Source organism: Aythya fuligula, chromosome 15 (genome assembly GCF_009819795.1).
Source record: "Aythya fuligula isolate bAytFul2 chromosome 15, bAytFul2.pri, whole genome shotgun sequence".
Classification (NCBI taxonomy): domain Eukaryota; kingdom Metazoa; phylum Chordata; class Aves; order Anseriformes; family Anatidae; genus Aythya; species Aythya fuligula.
Window position 1 is genome coordinate 16,932,769 of NC_045573.1, and position 24,248 is coordinate 16,957,016.

The 24,248-nt window shown below is 38.0% G+C and overlaps 1 protein-coding gene across 1 annotated transcript in view; it reads left to right on the top strand.

The window, feature by feature from the left end:
- CLEC16A (C-type lectin domain containing 16A) overlaps window positions 1-24,248 on the top strand; it is an 81,924-nt gene that overhangs the window by 684 nt on the left and 56,992 nt on the right. The window contains 12 exon segments of the mRNA XM_032197720.1: window positions 4,484-4,490; window positions 7,131-7,160; window positions 7,163-7,254; window positions 8,184-8,317; window positions 9,083-9,231; window positions 9,897-10,002; window positions 11,573-11,578; window positions 11,932-12,055; window positions 12,936-13,110; window positions 13,735-13,788; window positions 16,282-16,395; window positions 22,958-23,186. Coding sequence (XP_032053611.1) covers window positions 4,484-4,490; window positions 7,131-7,160; window positions 7,163-7,254; window positions 8,184-8,317; window positions 9,083-9,231; window positions 9,897-10,002; window positions 11,573-11,578; window positions 11,932-12,055; window positions 12,936-13,110; window positions 13,735-13,788; window positions 16,282-16,395; window positions 22,958-23,186 — 1,220 coding nt within the window.

Consider the following 24,248-nt stretch of genomic DNA (forward strand, 5'->3'; position numbering starts at 1 on the left):
CGAGGGAAGACGAGCATTGAGAGGGGAAGCTTTTTCTAAATGAAATTGCAGCGAATGCAGAGCTCTTTGAGAAATGTGTGGCTGGTAGTTTTTGATGATTAGTCAGAGTACAAGGGGTTTTGAATGGGCTCTGGACACTAAAGAGCAGGATATACAGGATTAGGATCTCGCAATTACTTTATCAAGGTGATGTATGGATTTTGGTCCTTATCTCTAAACTGGAGATTTGTGCAAAACCAGCAAGACTAAACTGCAGTGCAGAACTCTAGCAGAGACAGGGAAATGAAGTCAATAAATACAAGGTAGTGTAGCTGATGTGGCAGTAGCACTGCTGGAAGTAACGTTGAAGGCACACTAGGTCAGACAGAGAAGTCATTGACTGGCATTGTGAGGAAAAGCTCACACGTAAACATAGGAATGTTCTAATTAATGTACAAGGGGTTGTTACTCTGTACTACTCCGTGCTCGTGGAGCTCTCGTGTGGTCTAGATCTAGTTTTGGTGTTAACGCTTGCAGATAGAGCAAGGGTGCTGATGCATGATGAAGCAGGAAGAAAGAGTTTACATTTAGGAGTTTGGTGAGAGGGGTGTTAGTCTTTCAGGCAAGAAAAATGTGATCAAATATTCTCTTGTAGCCACAGAGGGTAGGACAAGCAATGTCCTGTTTGATTGGCAGCAAAGGAGTGTTAGGCTTATAAGTGTTGTGCTTGTGCTTGACTTCTTACCTGAGAGCTGAAGTATGTAGTTCTCTACTAAAATACTAGTATGGGGTGGGTTTATTATGTATGTTTTCTTTAATTGTGAGATCTGAAATAGTATGTAAAGGAGAGGGCAGCCAGTACCTTCAACCTGTTCAGATTGTGTATGTTAGAAGTGTTAATTTAGGTAGCTTGTATGAATTTCAGCTTCTAGCCAAATGTCAGCAGCAGAGGTAGCTGCCTAGTAGTAAGTGAAATCTGGGGCTTCTCGAGGGTAGCAGGCAGAGTACATAAAACAACAGAGAAAAGAGAGCAAAGAGCCTTCATGTCAGGGGCATGTCTTGATGAGCTTGCTTGCTTGTGAGCTCTGTTTTTAACTCTGTCAGAAACATATGTTGAGTTACTTGTGAGAGAGTTGAGTAGAACATACCAACCTTGATATTAAAAATTAGCTTAGCCTATAGAAAGTGTATCATGCTAGGTTACAAGAGCGGAGTTAACTTGGGCTGTCCCTAGGGGAATGCTTTCTTCTTCTTTAACATGCATAAATTTAGTTTAAATTGTAAAAAAAAAAAAAAAAAAAAAAAAAAGTCTCTTTAGTACTACTGAGAGAATTACTGCCTTTTGTCAACAAATGTTCAATCTGGAACTACCTTTCCTATCAGTTTTAATACAGTTTGAAACTTGCTTCTGCAATTCAGTTCAGTTCAGTTTACTGGTCTGCAAGCATGCCACAGATCAGCTTGGCTAAAGACAGGTTGGGAAGCTGTTTATGTGGGGGCTTTTGGTATGGTCTTCTTGCCCAGTGGATATAGTTGCAGTTTGATCCAGTTTTCTAATACCTTGCTGTACTGAGCTCTAGAGAGGCTATGAAATGTTATTGTGCCCTGCTTGAGTGCTTCAGACTATTATTTTTCAGAACACTTGCCACTTCTGTGCTGTTTGGGTAGTAATTGGAATTGTGGTAATGTATAAGGAGGAAGTGTTAGTATTCTGGAAACAGCACCAGTGTTAGTGCCTGCTTGTGCAGTCTAAAATGAGAGTCAGTATGAGATTGCCTGAATCTACTTCTTAGGGGTGGCGTCCAGCAGTTTAAAGTGAGCCCTCTTTTTCCCCTTTGTATAACCCTCGTGTAGGTCAGGGCTCCTTACAGTAATCCTCAGCTGCTGCCTGTGATAGTCGCTCTACACCTCTTCTGCAGCTCTTTGCTTTCAAAGCTGTGACCTGCAGTTAAAATAACAAAGTCTTTCATACTCCTCAGCTGAGGATAGTCTGATCTCGGTAGATGTGCAGTCAAACCTACTTGAGAAGCAACTTCTTTCTCTTTGCCCACCTATCTACAGACTTTAACTTTACGTTGGAGTGGATGAAGAGGATATATGCCATTTAGTCCAGTATTTAAGTAGTAATATCTTAAACTCAACCATCTCTGAAGTGTTCAGCTGAATTTAGCCTGGGTTTTTCCAGCTGGAGTGAAAGGCTCCAGGGTTTAGGCTTAGTATCTTTGTTTCTAGACACAAATAACATCTTTTCCCATCTCTGAGTCTGTAAGAGGTATTCTGCAGAGCTCTGTTGTTACCTTCCAGTGCATTTCTCCGTGTTTTTTCTGTGCTTGGTATTTTAATTGTATCCTGTTTGCACGCTATTTTTTTTTTTTACGTGAGAGGTGTGTGCTAAACATTTTTCACAACTTGGTCACATGCAGTGTCTATGAAGAGGTATGGCTGAAGACCTGTTTCACAGTTGATTCATTTCCTGAAGTCCATGCTCTGCATTGTTTCCTCTGCAAGAACAACAACTAATTACATAGTTAAAGGCAGCACGAAGAAGCAAATGCCATATGGTTAAATCTGGGGTTTGTCCATTTGGGTGCTTGACTTCCTGAACTCTTAGGTTTTAATGCATTTTTGTAAACAGTAAATAGAAAAGTCATTAATACAACTTAGTGTACTCATGAACTGTTGTAGAAAGTTGTGGCTTGAGCATGGTTCCTTAACAGAAAAACATTCAGAATCTTGTCTGTCCTGTTAAACTGCTGGCAAAGTCCCTTACCCTTGCAGTGGTATCATGGTGCTCTGACGCTTCCTGCATGTTATTTTATTAGAAATTATTTTTGGTTGAACCCAAAGCCTTCAGATGTATAGCGTGACAGAGGTGACGAACGCCTCTTCTGTGAGGGCTTAGCATTTTGGAGCACAAACAACTTATTTGAAATCACTGTGTAAAGACAGACTTTATAAGAATATTAAAAATACTGAGTTTATGTGAGACTTTATATTCTCATGTTACAGTATGTTACGTGTCTTGTAAGAGGAATGAGTTTATTCATACTTTCTCATTCATTTTCAAGTAAATGGATAAAGGAGTAGCTTGACAGTGAAGCATGTGTTTTCTTTATGTGTGTCAGCATGTTAGCAAATCAAGGGAATCTTCAATGATATCAAGGAAATTGCCAGGAATACATTAAGCCCAAATTAACCAAATATTTCTTGCTTTTCAGAAGTCTGTGATGTTCTACATTTGGTAGGCACCTGAGGTTAGGCCATGGCACACAAGTCTTCCCATTTTTTAACTGATCACAGTTCTGCTGTTGGAGTGATTCCCAAGTATTCCAAGTTTCAGTAATGTAACTTGTTAATGAGAAATATATACAAAAATGCTCACATCTATGAACATTTGACTTCAAATAAAGAGGATAAAGCAGGTGTAGTGTCATATTTGAAAACTACATTGTTTCAAGAAAAATAATTTTTTATACAGATTGCTGCAGAATGAACTGTCTTGATTTACTGGCTTCAGCCATCTGCTCTTCCCCTGATTGATGCATGCTCAGAGCAGCGACTTTGTTTGTGCTCCGTGTTGTGGTTCCCTGTCCTGATGACAGGTACAGTGCAACAGTGGGGAGGTTTTGCAAGAACCGAGTACTGTGTGCTCTGCTGGAGAGTCTCGGCAATTCTCAAGGGTGGTTAGGCTTAGACTGCCACCTTCGCTGCGGCCCAGCACACTGCCAGTTCCACAGAAGGAACCTGAAGATGTGATCCTCAGATTAATTGCAGGGGATTTGCAGGGGCTGTTTGAGTTGCTGCTTAGTGACTCATGCAGTTGTACAGCATGTGTTTTGGCTGTGTGAGAGCTGTGGATCAACGTTTCCCTGAATGGTTTCAATGTGACCAGATTCAGTCCTGGATTTGGAAAGCAAGTATTGATTCGTGAGAGGGAAAGGAGTGTAAAGAGAATTTCTCTCTTTTCCCCCTCCTGCCATATCTTCCTTTTCTCTTCCTACTTCCTCCACTGCCTGGCAGGGTAACCTTTAATGCTGTGTAGGCTTTAGCATATTGCTGATTGTGCAGGGAGGGAAGAGAGCATCAAGATTGTGGATAGTGAACTCTCACGAGCTGTTTGTTCATCTCTTGGTTTCCTTGTATAGTACTCAACACATTAACAGCCTTACTTGATCATTAGGTGGCAGCAAGATCAGCAAGCATTTTCCCATGAAAGCACAATAAACTTTTCTGCAATCGCTTCTGGTTCATGCCTGGCTGGGAACAAGTCACGTGAAACTCTGGCCAACGGAGCAGCAGCTCAGTTACTGGTTGAAGATTCCCCAGCACATGCAAGTTTTAAGTAAACTGGAAATATGAACAAACTTTACTTTCTTGATTTCAAGCATGAAAGAGATTCCGACACTGTTTACCATCTTGTTTTGTTCTCTTAAGCCTGACAAGTAGTTGGAACAGCCTGATAGTATGTTCAGGTAAAATGGCTTTGCCTTGTACCATTACTCAGAGTGTTAGTGTAGATAAAATTGATGGGAAACATTGGTTTTTAAACTGCAATTCCATGTCTGATTTTGACCTAAATTTCTGAATGTAATGCAAACCAGATACTTAGAAATCCTGTTCTAGAAGTACATAGTGTTTCCTGGAACAATGCAGTAGCTGGGCAAAACCAGCATTTTTATCTTAGTTGCTTGAGGTCTTCGGGTGTGTTGCTTAAAAATTGTCTTCTTGGGCTTCTAAATTAGTGCATCGTACTAGGAAGATTCTTAAAACATCAACCTGAATCATTGAGCAGCCTATGTAGAGTCCAAAACAGTAATGGAAGGACTGCCCCAGAGCCAGGATCTGCGGGTAGCTTTCCCAAAAATAGATTCTAGGAGTTCTGATAAATTCCAGTTTTCATGGGAAGGTTGAAAGCATAGAAAGCCTGTCCTCCTTCCTGAACACCTGGGGTATATTTCCCAGATAATCCTGAATGCTCAGGTGTTTCTCGTGGATTTCAGTAGATGGCAGTATAGCAGTACATGATGTACGCTTAGTAAACTAAACTCTTGCAGTGATAAAATGACAGGAAATTTCTCTAATATAGTAGTTTACATTTTTAATATATGTAGTGTGTGTATATATGTAATAATTTAGGTTTTTATTTCATTACTTTGCTAACTGTCTGCCTTTCTTCCATCCATCTTTTTTCTTTACTATTGTTTAAAAGAAAAAAAGTGAGGAAAGGAGCAGTTCTTGTGTTTTAATAAAATTCTCATCCCCATCTTTAGGACAAAAGGAGATAATCTTTAGTGTAATTTATTTTGAAGAAAGAAGAAAAATAGGAAAATATGCTTCCTTGACTAAGCAGAATTCTGAGGTGTTGTAGTGGGTTTACGTGGCAAGGTTTTGGTAGCAGGGGGCCATAGGGGTGGTTTCTGTGAGAAAGATCTAGAAGCTGCCCCATGTTTGGGAAGGGCCCCATTGTTTTCCAGAGCTGAGCCAATAAGCGATGTTGTTTGCGCCTCTGTGAGAGCATATTTAAGACAGGGAAAAAAACGCTGCGCCACACAGCAGCCGGGAGAGTGAAGGGAGTGAGAAACAGCCTTGCAGGTGCCAAGGTCAGTGTAGAAGGAGGGGGAGAGGTGCTCCAGGCGCTGGAGCAGAAGTCCCCTGCAGCCTGTGGTGAGGACCATGGTGAAGCAGGATGTCCCCCTGCAGCCCATGGAGTACCACGGTGGAGCAGGGTTCCATGCTGCAGCCCGTGGAGGAGACCACGGTGGAGCAGGTGGCCCTGCACCGACGGAGGCTGCCGCCTGTGGAAGACCCCTGCCGGAGCAGATTCTGGGCTGGACCTGTAGCCCGTAGAGAGGAGCCCACGCAGGAGCAGGTGACCTGGCAGGAGCTGCTGCCCGTAGGGGAGCCAGGTTGGAGCAGTTTTCTCCTGAGGGATGGACCCTGTGGTACGGACCCATATCTGGAGCAGTTCTGGAAGAGCTGCTGCCTGTGGGAAGCCCACGCCGGATCAGTTCATCAAGGACTGCATCCCATGGGTGGGACCCCACAGCACAGGGGACAAGAGTGACCGAGAAGGAGCGGCAGAGAAGAAGTGCTGTAGACTGACCATAACCCCCATTCCCCCGTTCCCCTGCGCCGCTCGGGGGGAGGAGGTGGAAGAGGGTGGATGGGGGAGGAAGGTGCTTTTGGTTTCTTTCCTTTGTTTCTCACTTCTCTAGCTTGTTAGTAATGAGCAATAAATCTTACTATCTCCTTATGCTGAGTCTGTTTTGCCCGTTACAATAATTATTGTGTGATTTTCTCGTCCTTATCTCAACCCTTGAGCCCTTTTCACATATTTTCTCCCCATTCCTCTTTGAGGAGGGGGAGTGAGAGAGCGGCTGTGGTGGAACTCGGCTGCCCACTCGAGCGGAACCACGACAGGTGTAATACAAGGTTTATCAAATTTTATGTAGCTTCCTGTCACCTGTTATTCTGTGTACCTTTTTTTTTAAACTTCACTAGAGAGCATTAATATCTTGCCCTGTAAGGTGGAATTTGCCACCTCTCCATTTATTATTTCCATGCTTGAATGGTCAGAGTATTGATTAAACTTGGCCAAGATGAATGAATAGTGTTTGGCAGTCCTGATTATTGACCATGAAATTCCCTCCCAGGGGTCTGTAAGGTGTCACTGCAGACAACAGGAAGGCTATTTTCTGGTTAGATCTGCATGAGCCTCTTGACCAGAATTGCTTTTCCATGTTGGCTACTGTATGCTTATCTGTTTTTTTTTTTTTTTTTTTTTTTCCCTTACTCTTCACACCTTTAACTGTCAGGTGGTTCCTAAGAAGTTCACTGTTACCATAAGAAACACCATGGGACAGGTGTTGCCTGATGTTTCTTTCTGTGTTAATATATGCATAAGCATTTGTAACTCACTTGGCTAGTTTGGGGTTGGTTTTGTTTGTCACATGCTATTTAAAATTTATTTTCACTCTGCATTGGTATTAAAAGGAAATTTGGAGGTTTTAAAAATGTATAATGACTAGAAATCATGTATGTGTATGTGCATATTTACATTAAGTTATTGAGTAAAGACAGCCACGGTATGGTGCACATGGAAGTGGCAGGGTAATGTAATTAATTGTAATTTTTTTCTCCTTTAGGTACAGTATCATGTTTTGACAAAAAATACAAACAGTAAACAGATCACAACCGCAACCTACTGGTAGAGACTATTCGTTCCATAACAGAGATCCTTATATGGGGAGATCAGAATGACAGCTCAGTATTTGAGTAAGTACTCCTCAGCAGCTTCACCTCTGGACCTGGTTTTAAACAGCTAACTCTGTTAGGTATCTGTTTAGGTATCATTTTAATCCTTGTAAAACAGAATGATAGAAAAATAACTTCAAAATGAATGTTCATAGTTGCAAATCTGATGTTCATTGCTTGGCTGTTTGCTTCAAGACTGTCCTTTATGAAGGCAATCTGTGATTGAGATAAGGAAAGCTAAGGTGTTTGGTATGCTTACTTAGGGAGTGGTTAGTTTTACAAGATTTTGACATGATTGGGTTATGATGTGAACTAAGAAAACTTCTGATAATTCATATCTATACTGAAACTTAATTACATTCCTCACTGCCTTCTCTTGTTGGGAGAATTTTAGGGATGAGCAATTCTTTCTATAGTTAATGCAAAAAAACAACTAAAACATAGGTTTGCGTTTGTGATGTTCTTATAGGAAAGAGTCCATACTTCTCTCTTTTAAATTGCATGCATTTCTAGTTTAAGAATGCTTCAAGTGTTCATTTCTTTTTTTAAACTGAACAATAAACCATGAAGTGCCTGATTCTGATTTGCTGCCTTCTCTTCTTGTTCCTTGTCTGATGCAAGTGACTATTAAACAAAACAATCTAATTTGGAAAAACTCTCTCCTTCAAAACTGATATCAAGGCAGGAAAGTTAAGATTTTGTGTTTTTGTTTTTCAAGTATATCCAACTTACATTTTGACATCCTTTTACTGCATTATTTGTGTGTAAGTGCCCTAGTTCTTAAGGTTTTTGTTGATACCCATCTTACACAGAAGACTTCGCACAGTAATTCTGCATAAATGTAAAATATGCTTTCTCCGACATACCTAGAATCAACCCTGATCCTAGTAAAATTATCTTTTCATTAAATACAACAAGTGACTTAACGACATCTCTTCACTTAATTTTAGCTTTTTCTTGGAGAAGAATATGTTTGTTTTCTTCTTGAACATCTTGCGTCAAAAGTCTGGCCGTTATGTGTGTGTACAGCTGCTGCAGACTCTGAACATCCTTTTTGAGAACATCAGTCATGAAACATCACTGTGTAAGGACACATTTTAAAACTGTTTAGGATTAGGTGATCAAGATTTGATTGAATTGACTTTAATGCAATTTAGTCCTAGTGACCCCTTACAGAATAACCATCTCTATGTATTACTAATAGTCTTTTTAATTGAAGACAATCTCAGATGTTGTAATTTGACTCTTAAGATGTGTTTTTAGTGTAAGTTTTCAGTAGTGCAGCAGTACATGTTGGTTACTATTGAAAAAGTTTACGTATTTCAAGGGTTTCTTCCATTAAATTAGTTGTGGTCTGAAGTTTGCCTTGCTGCTGCAGGTTATTCATGCAGCTTATGCTCTGTCTTCTAATGTGTACTAGAACTGTTCTGATATCATTGGGACTGGCATTCAGTTCAGAAACACAAAGAGGAGAAATAATTAATAATTGTTTAAAAGTACTCCATGATTAAAGTTGAAAAAGTGGTATGACAGCCTTTGCAAGGATGTGACTTTGGGAGGAAAAGAGAGAACTCTGTATGTATATGCTGCTGTTTATGTTGTTGTAAGTGTTCTTTACTACTAAATTGAGAAAGTATATTCCCTTCTCAGTTGACTCAAGGTCTTTGGAGCAAAGATATCTGTAGGGAACAATAATTTGCTCATTACTGCATGCAGCCATCACTTGAATTATTTAGTTAAAAACTGATGTCTTGAAGCATCAATAAGTTTGTTCCCAGCTGGTACTTTAAATGTGGGTAGTTAGCTTAATGATTTTTTATTAATCTGTGTGATGTCTCTTGTTTTTCAGACTACTTGCTTTCTAATAACTATGTAAATTCTATTATTGTCCACAAATTTGACTTTTCTGATGAAGAGATCATGGCATATTACATATCATTTTTGAAAACTCTTTCCCTGAAGCTCAACAATCACACTGTACATTTCTTTTACAATGAGGTGAGTGGGGAAAAAAAGGAATTACACTACAAGGATGAGAGGACTTTAATCAAAAGCGGGCAGCAATTTGGCACATATTCTGTTTAGTCTCTTGTCTGAGCATGACTTGTTTGTCCTGAGTTTTTTTTATAATGGTAGTATCAATAATTGATAATTATGGTGTGAGAATCTCTGTGGAAGCATAACAAAGAAGGTAGTTCATAAAATCTCAAAGTTAGTGGTATATTGGACTGCTTCAGAAGTTCTGATGTCTGCTTCATTGAGAATTCAACTTGCTTATACCTTGTTTTCTGTGCTTTTATGAACAGGATCTTTTCTGTTGCATCGCTCATTTCTAAGATGCTTAGCCAAAGTCTGAGAAAACCTGATTAATCAAAGGCCAAAGTTGAAATAGGCCTTCTATCCGTGTAATTTTTTGCCAGAAGAGGGCGGTAAAGCTATGTGGAGAGTTAATATGGAAACCTCTTGATGCTTAAAGCAATTCATTTTAATTCAGAGATACAAAAGCAACTGATTGTGCATTGTGAAATAATTTCAGTTTCTTAAGTAGAAGGTAAATTTATTTGAAAAATAAATGGAATTCTGTATGAATAATATTTTCTAACAAATATTCTGTACGTGTTGTGGTTAATTAATTCATAATGCTTTCTTTCTTCTTGTTGCAGCACACTAATGACTTCGCTTTGTACACAGAAGCTATTAAATTTTTTAACCACCCAGAAAGCATGGTCAGGATCGCTGTTAGGACTATAACTTTAAATGTCTACAAAGGTATGGTTTCTGTATTAACAAAAGGCATGTGTACAAAAAACTTGTTTCATTGTAGTTTAAGTTCTTTAAGCTTAAGGGAGTTTTCTTTGTGTTATGAGATTGAAAACATTGCAGGTTGACATACTTCAGGTACATAGTTTGATTTTTATGAAGCAAAATCCTAAGAAATCCTAAGCCTGCTGTGTGTACTTGTAAATAGTTTTATCTCCTCACAGATGAAATTGGTTTAAGAAGCATAATGAAATAGTATCAAGCATGCACAAGAAACTTTTGCTTCCCTTCAAACAGAGGTCAGAATATGGCTGTATTTTAAAAAAGCGAGGGAAAAAAGTGCTTGCAGAATATCAATTATTTTCTTATGAACTTGAGTTTTATAATATATGAAACAGTAACCTTACTGGTTATATCACTTTATTTTGGAGTTAAAATGCATTAGAATATGACTGTAGAATTCCTAGATGCTGCAGCCACTCTAGTATAAAGGCTATTTACAGAGGTGCCCAGTGAAGGCTGGGAGACTGCAGTAGCAAATTACAGTATTGGACAATCCAGTAGGACGTAAGGAGAAAAAAAATCATGGAGAGAATAGAGAAGCATTACAGCAGTTCTTGTTTGTTTTTTTTTGTGAGAAGTTGAGTAGTCTGTATTGTTTGAGATCTTCAAAACTCAGCAAGGACTGATTAAACTTTGCAAGTTCCTGAGATTCCTTAAGATTAAACTCAACAAGTTCCTGATTAAACTTTGAAGTTAGTCTTGGTTTGAGAATGGGTTTGCACTAGCCAACTTTCAGAAGTCACTTCCCACTACATCTTTGTCTGGGTTCATAAATTCTGTAATAGACTGAGAATACCACAATGATTTCAGTGGGGAAAAATTGGTATGTATTCATAATCTACTTCAGAAAGCAATATGCTGTAAGTTAGTATGCAATGTGAAATATATTCAGTGTAGTACTTAATATCTTTTAATCCGTATTTAATACAACTACATTTTGACTTTATACAACTCTCTATCAATAACAGTTTGCCAGGCTTCATCAAAAAGTATAGGATCATTTTAAAGCCATAAACAGTTTATTTTGCTCATAACCTGGATAGCCTCTATAGTAGTTTGGTTCTTTGTAGCGTTGACCACTAGGGATGATTTTTCTTTTGTACATTGAGAAATGAGCACTTGGTACTTGTTTCCTGCTTAAACCAGCTGTGAACCAAATGCGTGCTCACAAAAAGAGGGAAGTGCAGGCTTTGTTATCCTGTTTGTGCTTATTTCCATGACTAAATATTTTTATGGTAAAAATACACTTGTTTAGAATTCTCATTGAATGTTGTAGTGATGTAAAGATTAAAGTTGAAAAACACAGCTCAGATGTTGAGGTTTCATAGTTCTCTGACTACCCATTTGCATATGTTCTGATCTAACACCTACCCTGTATCTCTTAGTTTAGATGCTATGTGCTTTAGCTTTTTAAACCGTTCTGGAGGATGTCACTCTCCCAGTTCCTAATCCTGTTAACTGTTGTCTGTTTCTTTTGCCCTTCCTTCACTGATGATTCCTGTGTTCCTTAATGCAGTGTCATGTAAGTCTAACTAGCCTGACTTTTAGCATTACTGCTTTGTTCTTCTTTTTTGTTGTCTTTTTAATAAAGAATGTGGTAAAAAAAAAAAAAAAAAAAAAAAAAAAAACCTTTCTGAATTCTACTTGATTTGTTTATCTTTAGACATGTAAATATATCTTGATATGAGGCTCATTCAAGCCGATTAAGAGTTGATTTGATGCTTTTGTAGATGTCCATTTCATGCATAAAATCATATCAGGTATAAACTCATGTGGAAAAGTTGGTATGTAATCAAAATTCAGAAGATGCTTTTTGTTTCTTAAAAACAAAAAAAGAATGGAAACTGATTTTTCTCTTTTACAATTTCTCTTCAGTGGACAACCAACCTATGCTGCATTACATTAGAGATAAAACTGCTGTCCCTTATTTCTCCAACCTTGTTTGGTTTATTGGAAGCCATGTGATAGAACTGGATAACTGTGTGCAGACTGATGAAGAGTAAGCTTTTATAAATGACGGGTATTGAATAAAAATATCTTTTCCCAGACATCAATGCTCTCCTTACTTTGTAGTAGTCTGCAAAGTTAGATTCTGAATGTGTTTCTTTGCTGACATTCCAAGCTTTTCATTCTCACAAAGTTATTTTAGCGATGCTCTAGATTTAATATTGGTTAGTGCTGTGTGCCCTATCTGTGCTAATATCCGTACAAGTAAAATATTGTTTGGCAACATGCTTTTGCTTCATTTTTGTTGTAATTTTGCTAAATTTAGTAGATATTCAGAAGATACTAAAGGTACTTTGTGTTTCTTAATCTTATTAATTTCCCTTTTTATGTTTCTCTTCTGTGTACTATCCTAGCAGAACAGCTCTCTGTAAAGGTACTCTAGGGGAAAGAAAGATGAACTTTGCTTTATATGTGAACAGTCATAACAGAAATTCCTATGTAATTCACCACTATCAACTATGGAAATACTTTCTTGCTTCAGATTGTCTGTGGTTTACTACTTACCCACGTTATACTGGGCAGCTGTTTGATACTTTCTTAAAATGAAAAGGCAGAAGTTAAATAATCAGATGTCATCTGGTTTTGGAAACAGATCTAAAAATTTTTTATAACCGGCTTCTGAAAAGATTCTGGCAGTAAAGAACAAAGTTCTGTAAAAGTACTATTTCTGAGAACTTGGGGAGAAACATATTTGCAGCCTTAATCATATGCCTGAATACTGTTTTATAGCTGCACTAGTGGAATGTACTGGCAACGTCTGCTTTAGGCAGTTGATCTGTACAAGACAATTGATGGAAGGGAAGTACGTGAATTCTTTCGCTAAGTTTTTAAAATTTACTTAGCTGAGACTTTCTTTCTGCTCTGTTTTTCAGGCACAGAAATAGGGGCAAGTTGAGCGACCTGGTAGCAGAACATCTTGATCATTTGCATTACCTTAATGATATCCTTATAATTAATTGTGAATTTTTAAATGATGTTCTGACAGACCACCTACTTAATAGGCTCTTTCTACCCCTCTATGTGTATTCATTAGTAAATCAGGATAAGGTAAGTTAATACCTGCAAATACTTAAGTTGTAAAGTAATTAATTGCTTTCAATATGCATAGTGATTTGTTAAAAAGGTGTATTCAGTAGTAGGTTCAATACTGTTGATGCTTGTGTTTGTATTTTGAAACAACTTAAATGAGATGACTGTATGGGAAAGTTATAATTAAACTATTTTTGTACATCAATGCTTACTTGGTTTATTGAAATATCTGCCAAAAACATTTTTTATATAGATAACATTCTGTTGTTTTTGAGTAGCTAATTTTCAGAGATTTCTTTAATGAATGTTATCAGAAGAAATCGTTGTGAAGGAATAATTGCATAAGGAAAACCAACATACTCCTTAGGTACTTGTCTGTTAAAATGTTACTAAAGTGACCATGAAAGGAAGTGATCAACAGCCATTTCTTAGGTGTTTAGAGTAAAATACTTAATTGGAGAGTCTTCGTTTGAGATGATGATCTTTAAAATTTACTTTTTGGTAAACAGTGGTTAGTGAACATTTTGTGATAGAATGTAGAACAATAAAATGTTACACGTTTTTTTTTTTTAATCAGTGTAAATGTTTTATTTAATGCTATTTGTAAATAAATAGTCATTTCTCATAACTTTTCTTCCTTAGGGTGGGGAGCGTCCAAAAATAAGTCTCCAAGTTTCTCTCTATCTTCTTTCTCAAGTACGTATTCAAATTATTTTGTCCTATTTCAGAATGTGCTTTGCAGTACTGTTATAATTTGTAATAATTACTGTGTTTTGACTATTTTGGCAAAAATATTAAAGAAAATTTGGCAAACATTGTCAAAGACTTGCCAGTTTTGATATTGTAAAGAATAAGTTAATTGTTCCTTTTATAGACAGAGTAAGTAGCTTCTTCAATTAATACCATTCCTCTGAAGGATCCCATAACACATGGCAGCTTTTGGAGCATTCATTGTAGGTTATGTACAACACCTGATAAAACAGTGCACAATAGAGCTAGGCAACATTTGAGGACAGACTTTGTAAAAATAAGAGGTGAAATTTAGCTAGATGCTGTATTGCACTTTGAATCTGCCTAAATCTGTGAAATATACTAGGTTTGAACTTTCCCTCTTTGAAAAACAGATCTGTTTTATGCTTTGTGTTTTTATCTCATGTTTTTTAAAAGTAAACAAATAAACTTGTCTACACCCAAACTTTCTCAATTCTTAAATTTCATCATGCGTATACCTTAAATCCGTAGCTCTACAATAATTGGAATAATTATAAAAATACCTGTTATTTCTCATTTTCACCTGTCCCACCTCATTTCTAATCTGTAATGTGTTTTTTTCCAAATTAAGAGTCATAGTTGTGCATTTTTTGATTGTAGAGAACGTCAAATATTGTCTTCCTATAGTCTTCTGCACATTGCTGTGAGACTTAATTTTTTAAAGTATGTTTTCTGAAGTTAGTTTTGATTTGTATTTCATAAAATTTATACTTTTTTCTTTGAACTTTTGATTTTGCATTGGTCATTTTATTGTAGTCTGGCCCATAATTTTATCTTTTTTTTTTTTTTCTGAAAAAATGTTATTTGTCAGGTAAATGTAACTTAATGCTTAATTTGAACCTAGAATTTGAACCTAAACATTGCGGTGTTATGGGAGTTATTAACCACAGATAAAACCTTGGGAGCAACAGCTTCCGGTAACTAAAGGGATCTACGTCATAGTGTTTTATACTTCGAACTCTTTTAACGTCATTGATCTCAGGGGAAGTATTGACTAGGTATCACTTCAAGATTTACATCTATGTTCTTTCATAAAGAAAAATGAATCTTTTCCTAACCATAACGAATTGGGAATGGATTTTTTGTGCCAGGATAGGATGGGATGTAGAAAATCAAGCTACTTTTCTGTAACTGGCAGAAATGCATCTCTTTCCCTCTTTGGATTGGGAACTGGAAAAATATAGACTGAGTATCTGAAAACCCATCTGACTATTTCTGTTACTCATACTAGACACATTTTTTTAGGGATTACTCACATATTACAGTCAAGTGCTTGAGAGTGTCATACTAACAGGTGAAAATCCATTGCTATTTCAAAGTGAGCATATAAGGTATTTATGCCAAAATATTCCTGCGTACAGTCAAGCTATATTTACTGAATCAAAATAAGCTTGAGTTTAGGAAGTTGCAACAGACTCCAAAAACACTTTGAACAACCTCGCAAAGTTCTACATAGATCAGCATACACTGCTGTGTGCTGATCATCACCTAGCTTTTGAAGGTCTGGTATGGGATGGGTCTGTCTTTAATCAGAAAACCTGTGGACACCCTATTTAGCTATGTGTTGTTAAAACAAGGCTTAGCTTTACTGATTTGGAAATTATTAAGGCATTTTTCAGTTAGAACCACTGTTTAGGTTCTCAGCTGTGTTATTTCTGTGAAGAGAATGGATGGAAGCTGATACAAGGTCATTGTGTCTGGACCTGAGCTGGCTCTGTCTGGAAGTCTGTTGTTTGCCTTAAGCCTAACCTTGTACACCTTGCCTCAAAACAGAGTGCTCAGTGTAAACAGAATTCTGGTAAGGCACCTTAATGCTTCTGGGTAGGTGCTTAGATGTTACAGGCAGTAGCGCCCTTATTCCTGTATTACATTGCTGATTTGGAGCTAGAAATTGTGACTTTATAGCTAGAAAAGCTGCTTCTGATCCAGTTTAGCCTGCTGCATGATGAATTACTGCAAAATAATTACATGCACAACAGGGAACTGGAGTACTGCTGGTTGTTGGCATGCAGAAGGGTCAGTGGATGCTGTGTACCATCATCAATTTACATGTTTTCCTAAAACAATTTCTATGGAATAATTTTAATTTGCATTCTTTGGCTATAATATCTCATGGCTTTCATCATAAAGCTGATGACAGAGAATTTCTGTATCTCAGAAGGAAAGAAGAATATTAAAAAAATTATTCAAAGTAGGTAGTTCTAAAATGTAGGGAAAGGACAAATACCTGTATAGAGGATTATGTCTGATTGTGTTTTGAAGCAAATTTCATGACCTGTCAATGTTTACATATACAGTAATGTCAAGATAACATAAGTGTCAACAAGGTCAAAAAATTACTTTTAATGACTGAAATTATGAAACTGTATGCGTCTTGTAATACGTGTCTGATGTTTCTTTCTATCCTTGTCTTAATAGGTTTTTCTAATTATACATTATGCCCCTTTGGTGAACTCATTGGCTGAGGTTATACTTAATGGTGACCTGTCAGTGTTTTCTTCTAAAGTTGAGCAAGATATTCAGAAAAACACAGTAAGTGGCCAAATAATCTTTGAAATTTTTCCTTTCTTAGAGGCAGATATTTAACTTGAAACACAATCAGGATAAGAATACTTAGTTCTGCTGTGGTGGTCAGACACTGCAAAGTCTTCTAGCGCCTTTGATAGGATGCTTTTATAATCAAGTCCATGGTCAGTTTTGGTTATTGACTCTTTGCTACTGAAATAAGGATCAGTCATCGCAGGTTTCCTATACAATTATTCCCTTACACAGTCTATAGTAGAAATGAGAGCCTTAAAAAATATAACTGGCTTTAGGGTTAATCCTTTAGATATAGAATGAAATAAATTTATCTGAATATTCCTAGTGTTCTAGTAGTAAAACTGATGACCTGTGAAAGCCCATCAGTGCAAAGAGGAGAACATAGGCAAGCCACAAAAAGATGGAAATTGTATCACTGTCATTACCCTTCTACTGTCAGATATAATCACATGGAGGTAGATGTTGCTAGATGCTGCTGTTAGTGTTTTTCTGAGATCGTTGTATATATGATTTTTCTCTTTTGTTGTTGGCTTCAGGCTGTGAAGTGCTTTCTTATTAATTTTAAAGGCCTATTTGGGGACAGTAATAATAAGGGGGTATGACCTTACTTAGGTTAAAAGGCTTCTGACTGTAGCTTTGTCTAGAGGGTGAACTTGTCCCCTAAGGCCTGACTGTTCGGTTAAGAGTTACTGACTTCATCTGTAATTTGTAACAAAGAGTAGATTGATTCTTGTAAACATCCTTTCCCATTAGCAGCTATAGCTCAGAGTTTCAAGGGGGACATATGCTAGAACTCTTACAAGTCAACTTTTCTCAATTTATTTCTATTCTGTGATGGAAGTTACGTGGGCTGATGTTTGCCAGTAGCTTTTGGCTTCTAGTGTTTATATAGATGACATTTTATGTTTAGAATCTAATTTTTTTTTTAGGAGAAACTCTTAAGGTGGAATGGTGGAGCTGACTGAGTATTTCGAGATAAAGGAGTCTCTTATTTGTGTTAGGAAACGTCTGACCTTCGCCTAGTTGCATGCTGAGTGTTGTATTACTTGTGCAAAAGTAGTTTTGTAACTAGGAAATTTGTGGTGAAAGGGTGGGGAGCATATCTCAGCATATCAGGAGTGAGATTTTTTTTTTTCCTGTCACAGGTACTGTGCACACTTGCAAAATACCTGTAGCATGTGTTTGTGTGCTTACACTAATGTGAGGGTTATTAGAGGGCTCCTATAAATGTCTGTTCCTCTGCTCTCTTTTGTTTGTAATACTGTCTATGTTGCTGCTTCTTACTGGTCTTAAAGATGTGACCTCATGTTATATACACTGGGGGTTCTGTCCTACCTGAATAGCTACTTAAATGAGAGGGGTATCGGCTTTCTAGGATAAATCCTTAGCAAAACATGGTTCTCTGTTACTAAGAGAGCAGAGTGGTAGGTATGGAAAAAACTTCCATGAGGGAAGCTTTATTTTTTAGTAAATTCAGCTCTGTCCTTCAATGAAACCTTAAAAGGGAAGCATGTATGATCTGCAAGTGTACTGCTGGAACCTGGTTATTTGCAGAAAGGACAGGGAATAATCTGGGGAAGAGCTCCATGCCCCGCTTCCAGGGATGGAGCTATCAAGGGAGCTGCTGTCTGTGTATGAACAGTAGCTGTTCATACTCATCAACTATGTGGTAGTTTCTACTGATGTACAGCTCAGTGTGCTGAGACTAAATTAAGCTGTAGCTACAGAGGTGTAGGTAGCTGTAGGTAAAGGTGAGACAGTTTCTCATTGCTCTGTGATAAGACTTCTTAGAACAGAAAGATGATTTTTGAGCAATGCTAGTAATTTCAAGGACTATTTTTTGGACTATTATGTGTGTCAGAATCGTAGCAAAGTTGTTGCTGTGGTGCATTCTGCTGCAAAGAAAGGACAGTTTCATTGAATAATAGGAGCTATTTAATGAGCTGCTATAGAATTGCTTGTTCTGAGGCTAATAGAAAAAAGTGATGAATTTTTTTTTTGTCTGAGAATAGATTTGTTTGTTCTTGTATCTAAATTTATCTCTGACTACTTCCTTTCTGTTATAATTTCCCATGGTAATCATTTTGATACTCTCCTAAACTGCTTGTTCGAGGGATAATTCTTGGTTATGGTGAGTGCCAGTTACCCCTGAAGTGTACCTAACACTTTTAACTCCAGCAGCAGAGATGTCTTGAAATATTTTAAGTGTAACTGTCAGTTTCTAATTAACATGCAGTTTCTAAAAGCAGAAGTAGGTAAGAATCTAATGTCTATATTCATCTTCCTAACAAGATGAGTTAAAAGTAGAATGAAATGTAGAGAGTAGGGACTGAGATAACCAGAAGCTGGGTCACCTGCCCTCATAATAGGTGACTAAATAGGCAAAGAATACTTAGCCTAACAAAAGGAAAGTTAAGGAGTGTTGCAGTTGTTGTGCATAAATACAACATATACAAAGTTATTTAAGGTGAAGGAACGATGGTAGTACAGGAACAAATGGTACTCTTTACTGGAAGTTTTAGTGGAAAAAAAATCAGGGACAGATTCAACTGCTGATAGCTTATGCATTGGCAATAACCTACTCATGGAGATCTGCAGAACATCATATGGAATTAATGATTGCTCAAACTCTGTTGAGCAGCTTCTCCAGTTCGAAACAGCAAATTAAGATGCACTTCTCTTTACATATTTTTCACTTTATTTCTGCTATTAGATGGTATCGGAAGAATTTTTTTTCTCATGATGAGCATTGAATATGTGTTGCCACCAGAATGGATTTAAACATGTTAGCAGTTATCACACTCAGTTTTACCTTATTTCCTGTGAGATCTGTTTTCCTGCATAATTCGGATGTGGGCCACTTCTACCTATTTTGTGTTTCTTGTCTAACCTACTTTCTCCTTCCCGTAAGAGGTTGTTACTGGTACTTATGGTTTGTGCAACTTATGTTGGTAAAATAATTGAAAATATGTTGAAAAGACACTTTTAAAAATATGAAATAAATATCTTAAAATGTGTAATCAAACTATATACTGGATAAACTAATTTTAAATCTGAATTTTTAGATTATTTTAATATGCTATATTTAGCAACACAGGATATATATATATATATTGACCTCTTCTCAGCATTCTTTCTGGCAGTAGACCAAACTATGGTTCAGTGCTTACAAGCATATCACTGTCAAATGGTCCCTTCTGTTATTTTGCTCATATGGTTAGTAGAAGTATATTAGAAATACAAGGATTTTAAGTACCTGCACTCTTAATGAAGGAGTCACAGAATTCTGTGAAGCAATTGTATGAAGTAAATGCAGGGAGGCAAAAATCTAAATGCTTCTTGCAATGTGCATACTACAATTTTTTTTTTTCCATAAAGAATAAGACTTAATATGTTCTTTAATTTTCTTAGGACTTTCGTGACCAGAAGCCATCAATAAAAAGTAATGTGGTTGTAACCCCTATTGTTTAATAATTTTCTTATGTTACAGTTCAATACGATACAGTTAAAAATATATCGGAGAGGCTACAGGGAAAGATGTGTGGCAAATTTGACATTGTGGGTTGAGTAGTTTTTAGTGTTGTGAAAGATTCTTCATACTGTGTGGCTTGTTTCAGAGTACAACTGAGTTCAGTATTCCTATAAAACCTCTAAAGTCAGGTGTTTGAGAGAAACAACTTGGCTTCTTGATTTGTAAGGCTTCTTTCCCGATTTTCTCCTGATCTTATATATATATATGTATATATATCATAGAATCATAGAATATCTCGAGTTGGAAGGGACCCTTAAGGATCATCAAGTCCAACTCTTGACACCGCACAGGTCTACCCAAAAGTTCAGACCATGTGACTAAGTGCACAGTCCAATCTCTTCTTAAATTCAGACAGGCTCGGTGCAGTGACCACTTCCCTGGGGAGCCTGTTCCAGTGTGCAACCACCCTCTCTGTGAAGAACCCCCTCCTGATGTCAAGCCTAAATTTCCCCTGCCTCAGCTTAACCCCGTTCCCGCGGGTCCTGTCACTAGTGTTAATGGAGAAAAGGTCTCCTGCCTCTCGACACCCCCTTACGAGGAAGTTGTAGACTGTGATGAGGTCTCCCCTCAGCCTCCTCTTCTCCAGGCTGAACAGGCCCAGTGACCTCAGCCGTTCTTCGTACGTCTTCCCCTCCAGGCCTTTCACCATCTTCATAGCCCTCCTCTGGACACTCTCCAACAGTTTCATGTCCTTTTTATACTGTGGTGCCCAGAACTGCACACAGTACTCGAGGTGAGGCCGCACCAGCACAGAGTAGAGCGGGACAATCACCTCCCTTGACCTACTAGCGATGCCGTGCTTGATGCACCCCAGGACACGGTTGGCCCTCCTGGCTGCCAAGGCACACTGCTGGTTCATATTCAACTTGCTGTCTACCACGACCCCCAGATCCCTCTCTTCTAGGCTGCTCTCCAGCGTCTCATCGCCCAGTCTGTACGTGCAGCCAGGGTTTCCCCGTCCCAGGTGCAGGACCCGACACTTGCTCTTATTGAACTTCATGCGGTTGGTGATCGCCCAGCTCTCCAACCTGTCCAGATCCCTCTGCAAGGCCTTTACGCCCTCATTTGAGTCCACAACTCCTCCAAGTTTGGTGTCATCAGCAAACTTGCTCAAAATACCTTCTATTCCTACATCCAGATCGTTTATAAAAATATTGAAAAGTACCGGCCCTAAAATGGAGCCTTGAGGGACCCCACTGGTGACCACCCGCCAGCCTGACGCAGCCCCATTTACCATAACCCTTTGGGCCCTGCCCGTTAGCCAATTGCTCACCCATCGTATGATGTTTTTATTTAGCTGTATCGTGGACATTTTGTCCAGTAGGATCCTATGGGAAACTGTGTCAAAAGCCTTCCTGAAGTCCAAAAAATCACATCAGCTGGTTTCCCTTGGTCCACCATACGGGTGATCTTATCATAAAAGGAAATCAGGTTAGTTAGGCAGGACCTACCCTTCACAAACCCATGCTGGCTGGGACCAACGACTGCTTTGTCCCCCAGGTGCGCCTCAATAAGTTCGAGAACCAACTTCTCCATGATTTTACCAGGCACTGACGTGAGACTGACAGGCCTGTAATTGCTAGGGTCTTCTTTCTGACCCTTCTTGAAAATCGGCACAACATTTGCCAGCTTCCAGTCTACCGGGACCTCTCCAAATTCCCACGATCGTTGAAAAATAATTGAGAGAGGTTCCGCGATGACGTCCGCCAGCTCTTTCAGCACCCGGTGATGAATCCCATCCGGACCCATGGACTTGTAGGGATCCAGGTGGAGTAGCAAATCCCGCACACGTTCAGGGTCGGTTGGGAGTTTGTCATCCCCACCGTCCCGGTCCTCCAGCTCAGGGCACCCTGGGTCCCGAAGCCCATCATCGGCATTGAAGACAGAGGCAAAGAAGGCGTTAAGCGTCTCTGCTTTGCCTATGTCATTGTCTGTTAGAAGACCTTCCCTATCAAGGAGCGGCCCTATGTATTCTTTAGTTCTCCTTTATATATATATATATATAGATAGATAGTTCTCCTATATATATAGATAGATAGTTCTCCTATATATATATATATTTTTTTTTTTATTTATTTTTTTTTTGGTTAACATATTTATGTTCCTTATTAATTGAAGAGAGGGTTTTTTTCCAAACTTTTTCTGAGGTCTCTTTGATGCACTCATCTTCAGTGCCTGCTGCGCTTGATATATACAAGGCCAGGCATGGAACTCCAGTTTTGTATTTAGTCTTAACTCTTTACTATTGCTTCCCGTTTTTGAAACCTTTAGCCGGTGTCATCTAATCATGAGTTAAGCATCAAGATCTGAAAGGTAATGAAGTTTCTGTAACAGTTTTTTTCAGTACAGACCTGTGCTGGCACAAAGCCCTGGGGTTATTTCACCTCTCAGTAGCAGGTAGGTTTGGGTGGTTGGTGTTTGTGTAACTTTGGGTGAGAGGCAGCATGTACACCGATGATCTGGCTGACAGGACAAACAAGTGTGAAGGGAGCTCAAAGCACTGCAGCTCAAAAACAACCTGCAAAAGGATAGGAAACCAAGTTTTAGTCCTATTAATCGTCGGGAAAACATACTGATTGAGTACCGTTTGCTTTCTTGTCAGTGTATTTAATATTAATACATCGCTATTGATACACACTTGATTTTGCTGCATTTATCCTTTTTGTAAGTAGTGTTGTAATTTTGTATGTACTAACTGCCTCAACTGTTAAGCAAAGTTCAAAGAAGGATAATACAGTTTCAAGAACCTTGCATTGATAAAGCGTATAATTCTGAATCTCCTTGTTTCAAAATGACACGCTTATTGACAAATTTTTAGGATATGTTGCTTTGGAGATAACTCATTAGTAAAAGTACAGTTTATCTGAGGTCTGCTTTCTTGTATTTTGAAAGTGATTTGAAATTTAAGTGATATGCTGAATTACACTCTAAAACCCCTGTTTTGTGTGAACTAAAGTTTCTTTATCAACCAAAATTGAAAATGTCTTGCTGTAGCTCAGTATAAACTCTTAATATTTACAGACAAAGTCAAGTATCAGATGTTTCATAAAACCAACAGAAACGCTTGAGAGGTCTCTTGAAATTAACAAACAGAAAGGGAAGAAGAGGGTGCAGAAAAGACCCAACTATAAAAATGTTGGCGAAGAAGATGAAGAAGAGAGAGGATCTGATGATACCCAGGATGACCTTGATAAAACCAAAGGTACAGAAGCAAGTTCAAAAGGCATCAGAACAAGCAGTGAAAATGAAGGTGAGTATGCCAGCAAACAAAGATGGTACTTGTATTTGGATATTTTTATTTACCGTATGCACCTAATTTTGATCTGTTATGTGGCTTGTTCTCTTGCTGCACTAGGTAAATGTGGGAATATTCTTTTTTTAGTCTCTTTGGCTGCATTTTTTTTCTCAGGTTAAACGATTCTATCAGAACATATACTTCTAGTCTGATTGAAAAACCTTAAAATGTCTTTGTATCTTCCTTCTGGCTTTGGCTCTTACCACAGATGCATGCACTTGGTGTTGTATGTGATTATAGAGCATTTACATGTATAAGTAGACTTCAACTCCTTAACTTTTCTGCAGTAAGGCAAATGGTGTAGGCACTTCACCTCTGTAAGATGGTATTCTGTGCATGTTTCAGTGATAAATGTTCAAGTATGCTAAAAGCAATAATACATGTTAGAAGATATTTAATAGTTCAAAATTAAAAACATCTTTTACCTTAGATTTTTCCATTTTCAGGATTTTTGATCTAACTCTAACCTTAACTGGTTTTATAGGATGAGTGCCACATCATAACTGTTTATTTTAGCAGTTAGTAACTATTAGACAGCTGTACATCAGAAAATAGTCTTTACTTTAGGCATATATTGAGAAATCAGTGGCAGAATTGCATGCAAGGAGTAGAAAACAAGACCTTTTGTGCTTTGACAGCCTTCTACAGACATGGTTGCATTTTGTTGAGGTAATCAGTCTCTCTGATAAGACTTTCCAGGATCCTCTTTTTCCATAAATGATGTCAAATAATTGATGATATGTTGTCCACCGTAATCTTAAGGAAGTATGATGTGATATACTGTGTAAACTGGTGTGTTATCTAGTAATCTTTGTCCAAGTTCTTAAGCAAATGCTAGATTTGGTTCTAGTATTTCTACTTCAAACCAATTGGTCTGAATCACTTAGGACTAGGTATCTTGTTTGCTATGATGTAGAAATCCATTTACACCCTCTCTGAAGCTTAATTTCCCACTGCTAACACTCACCAGTGTTTTCACAAAATTGTGTTTGTTTTTTTTTTCCAAAAGATGTTCTA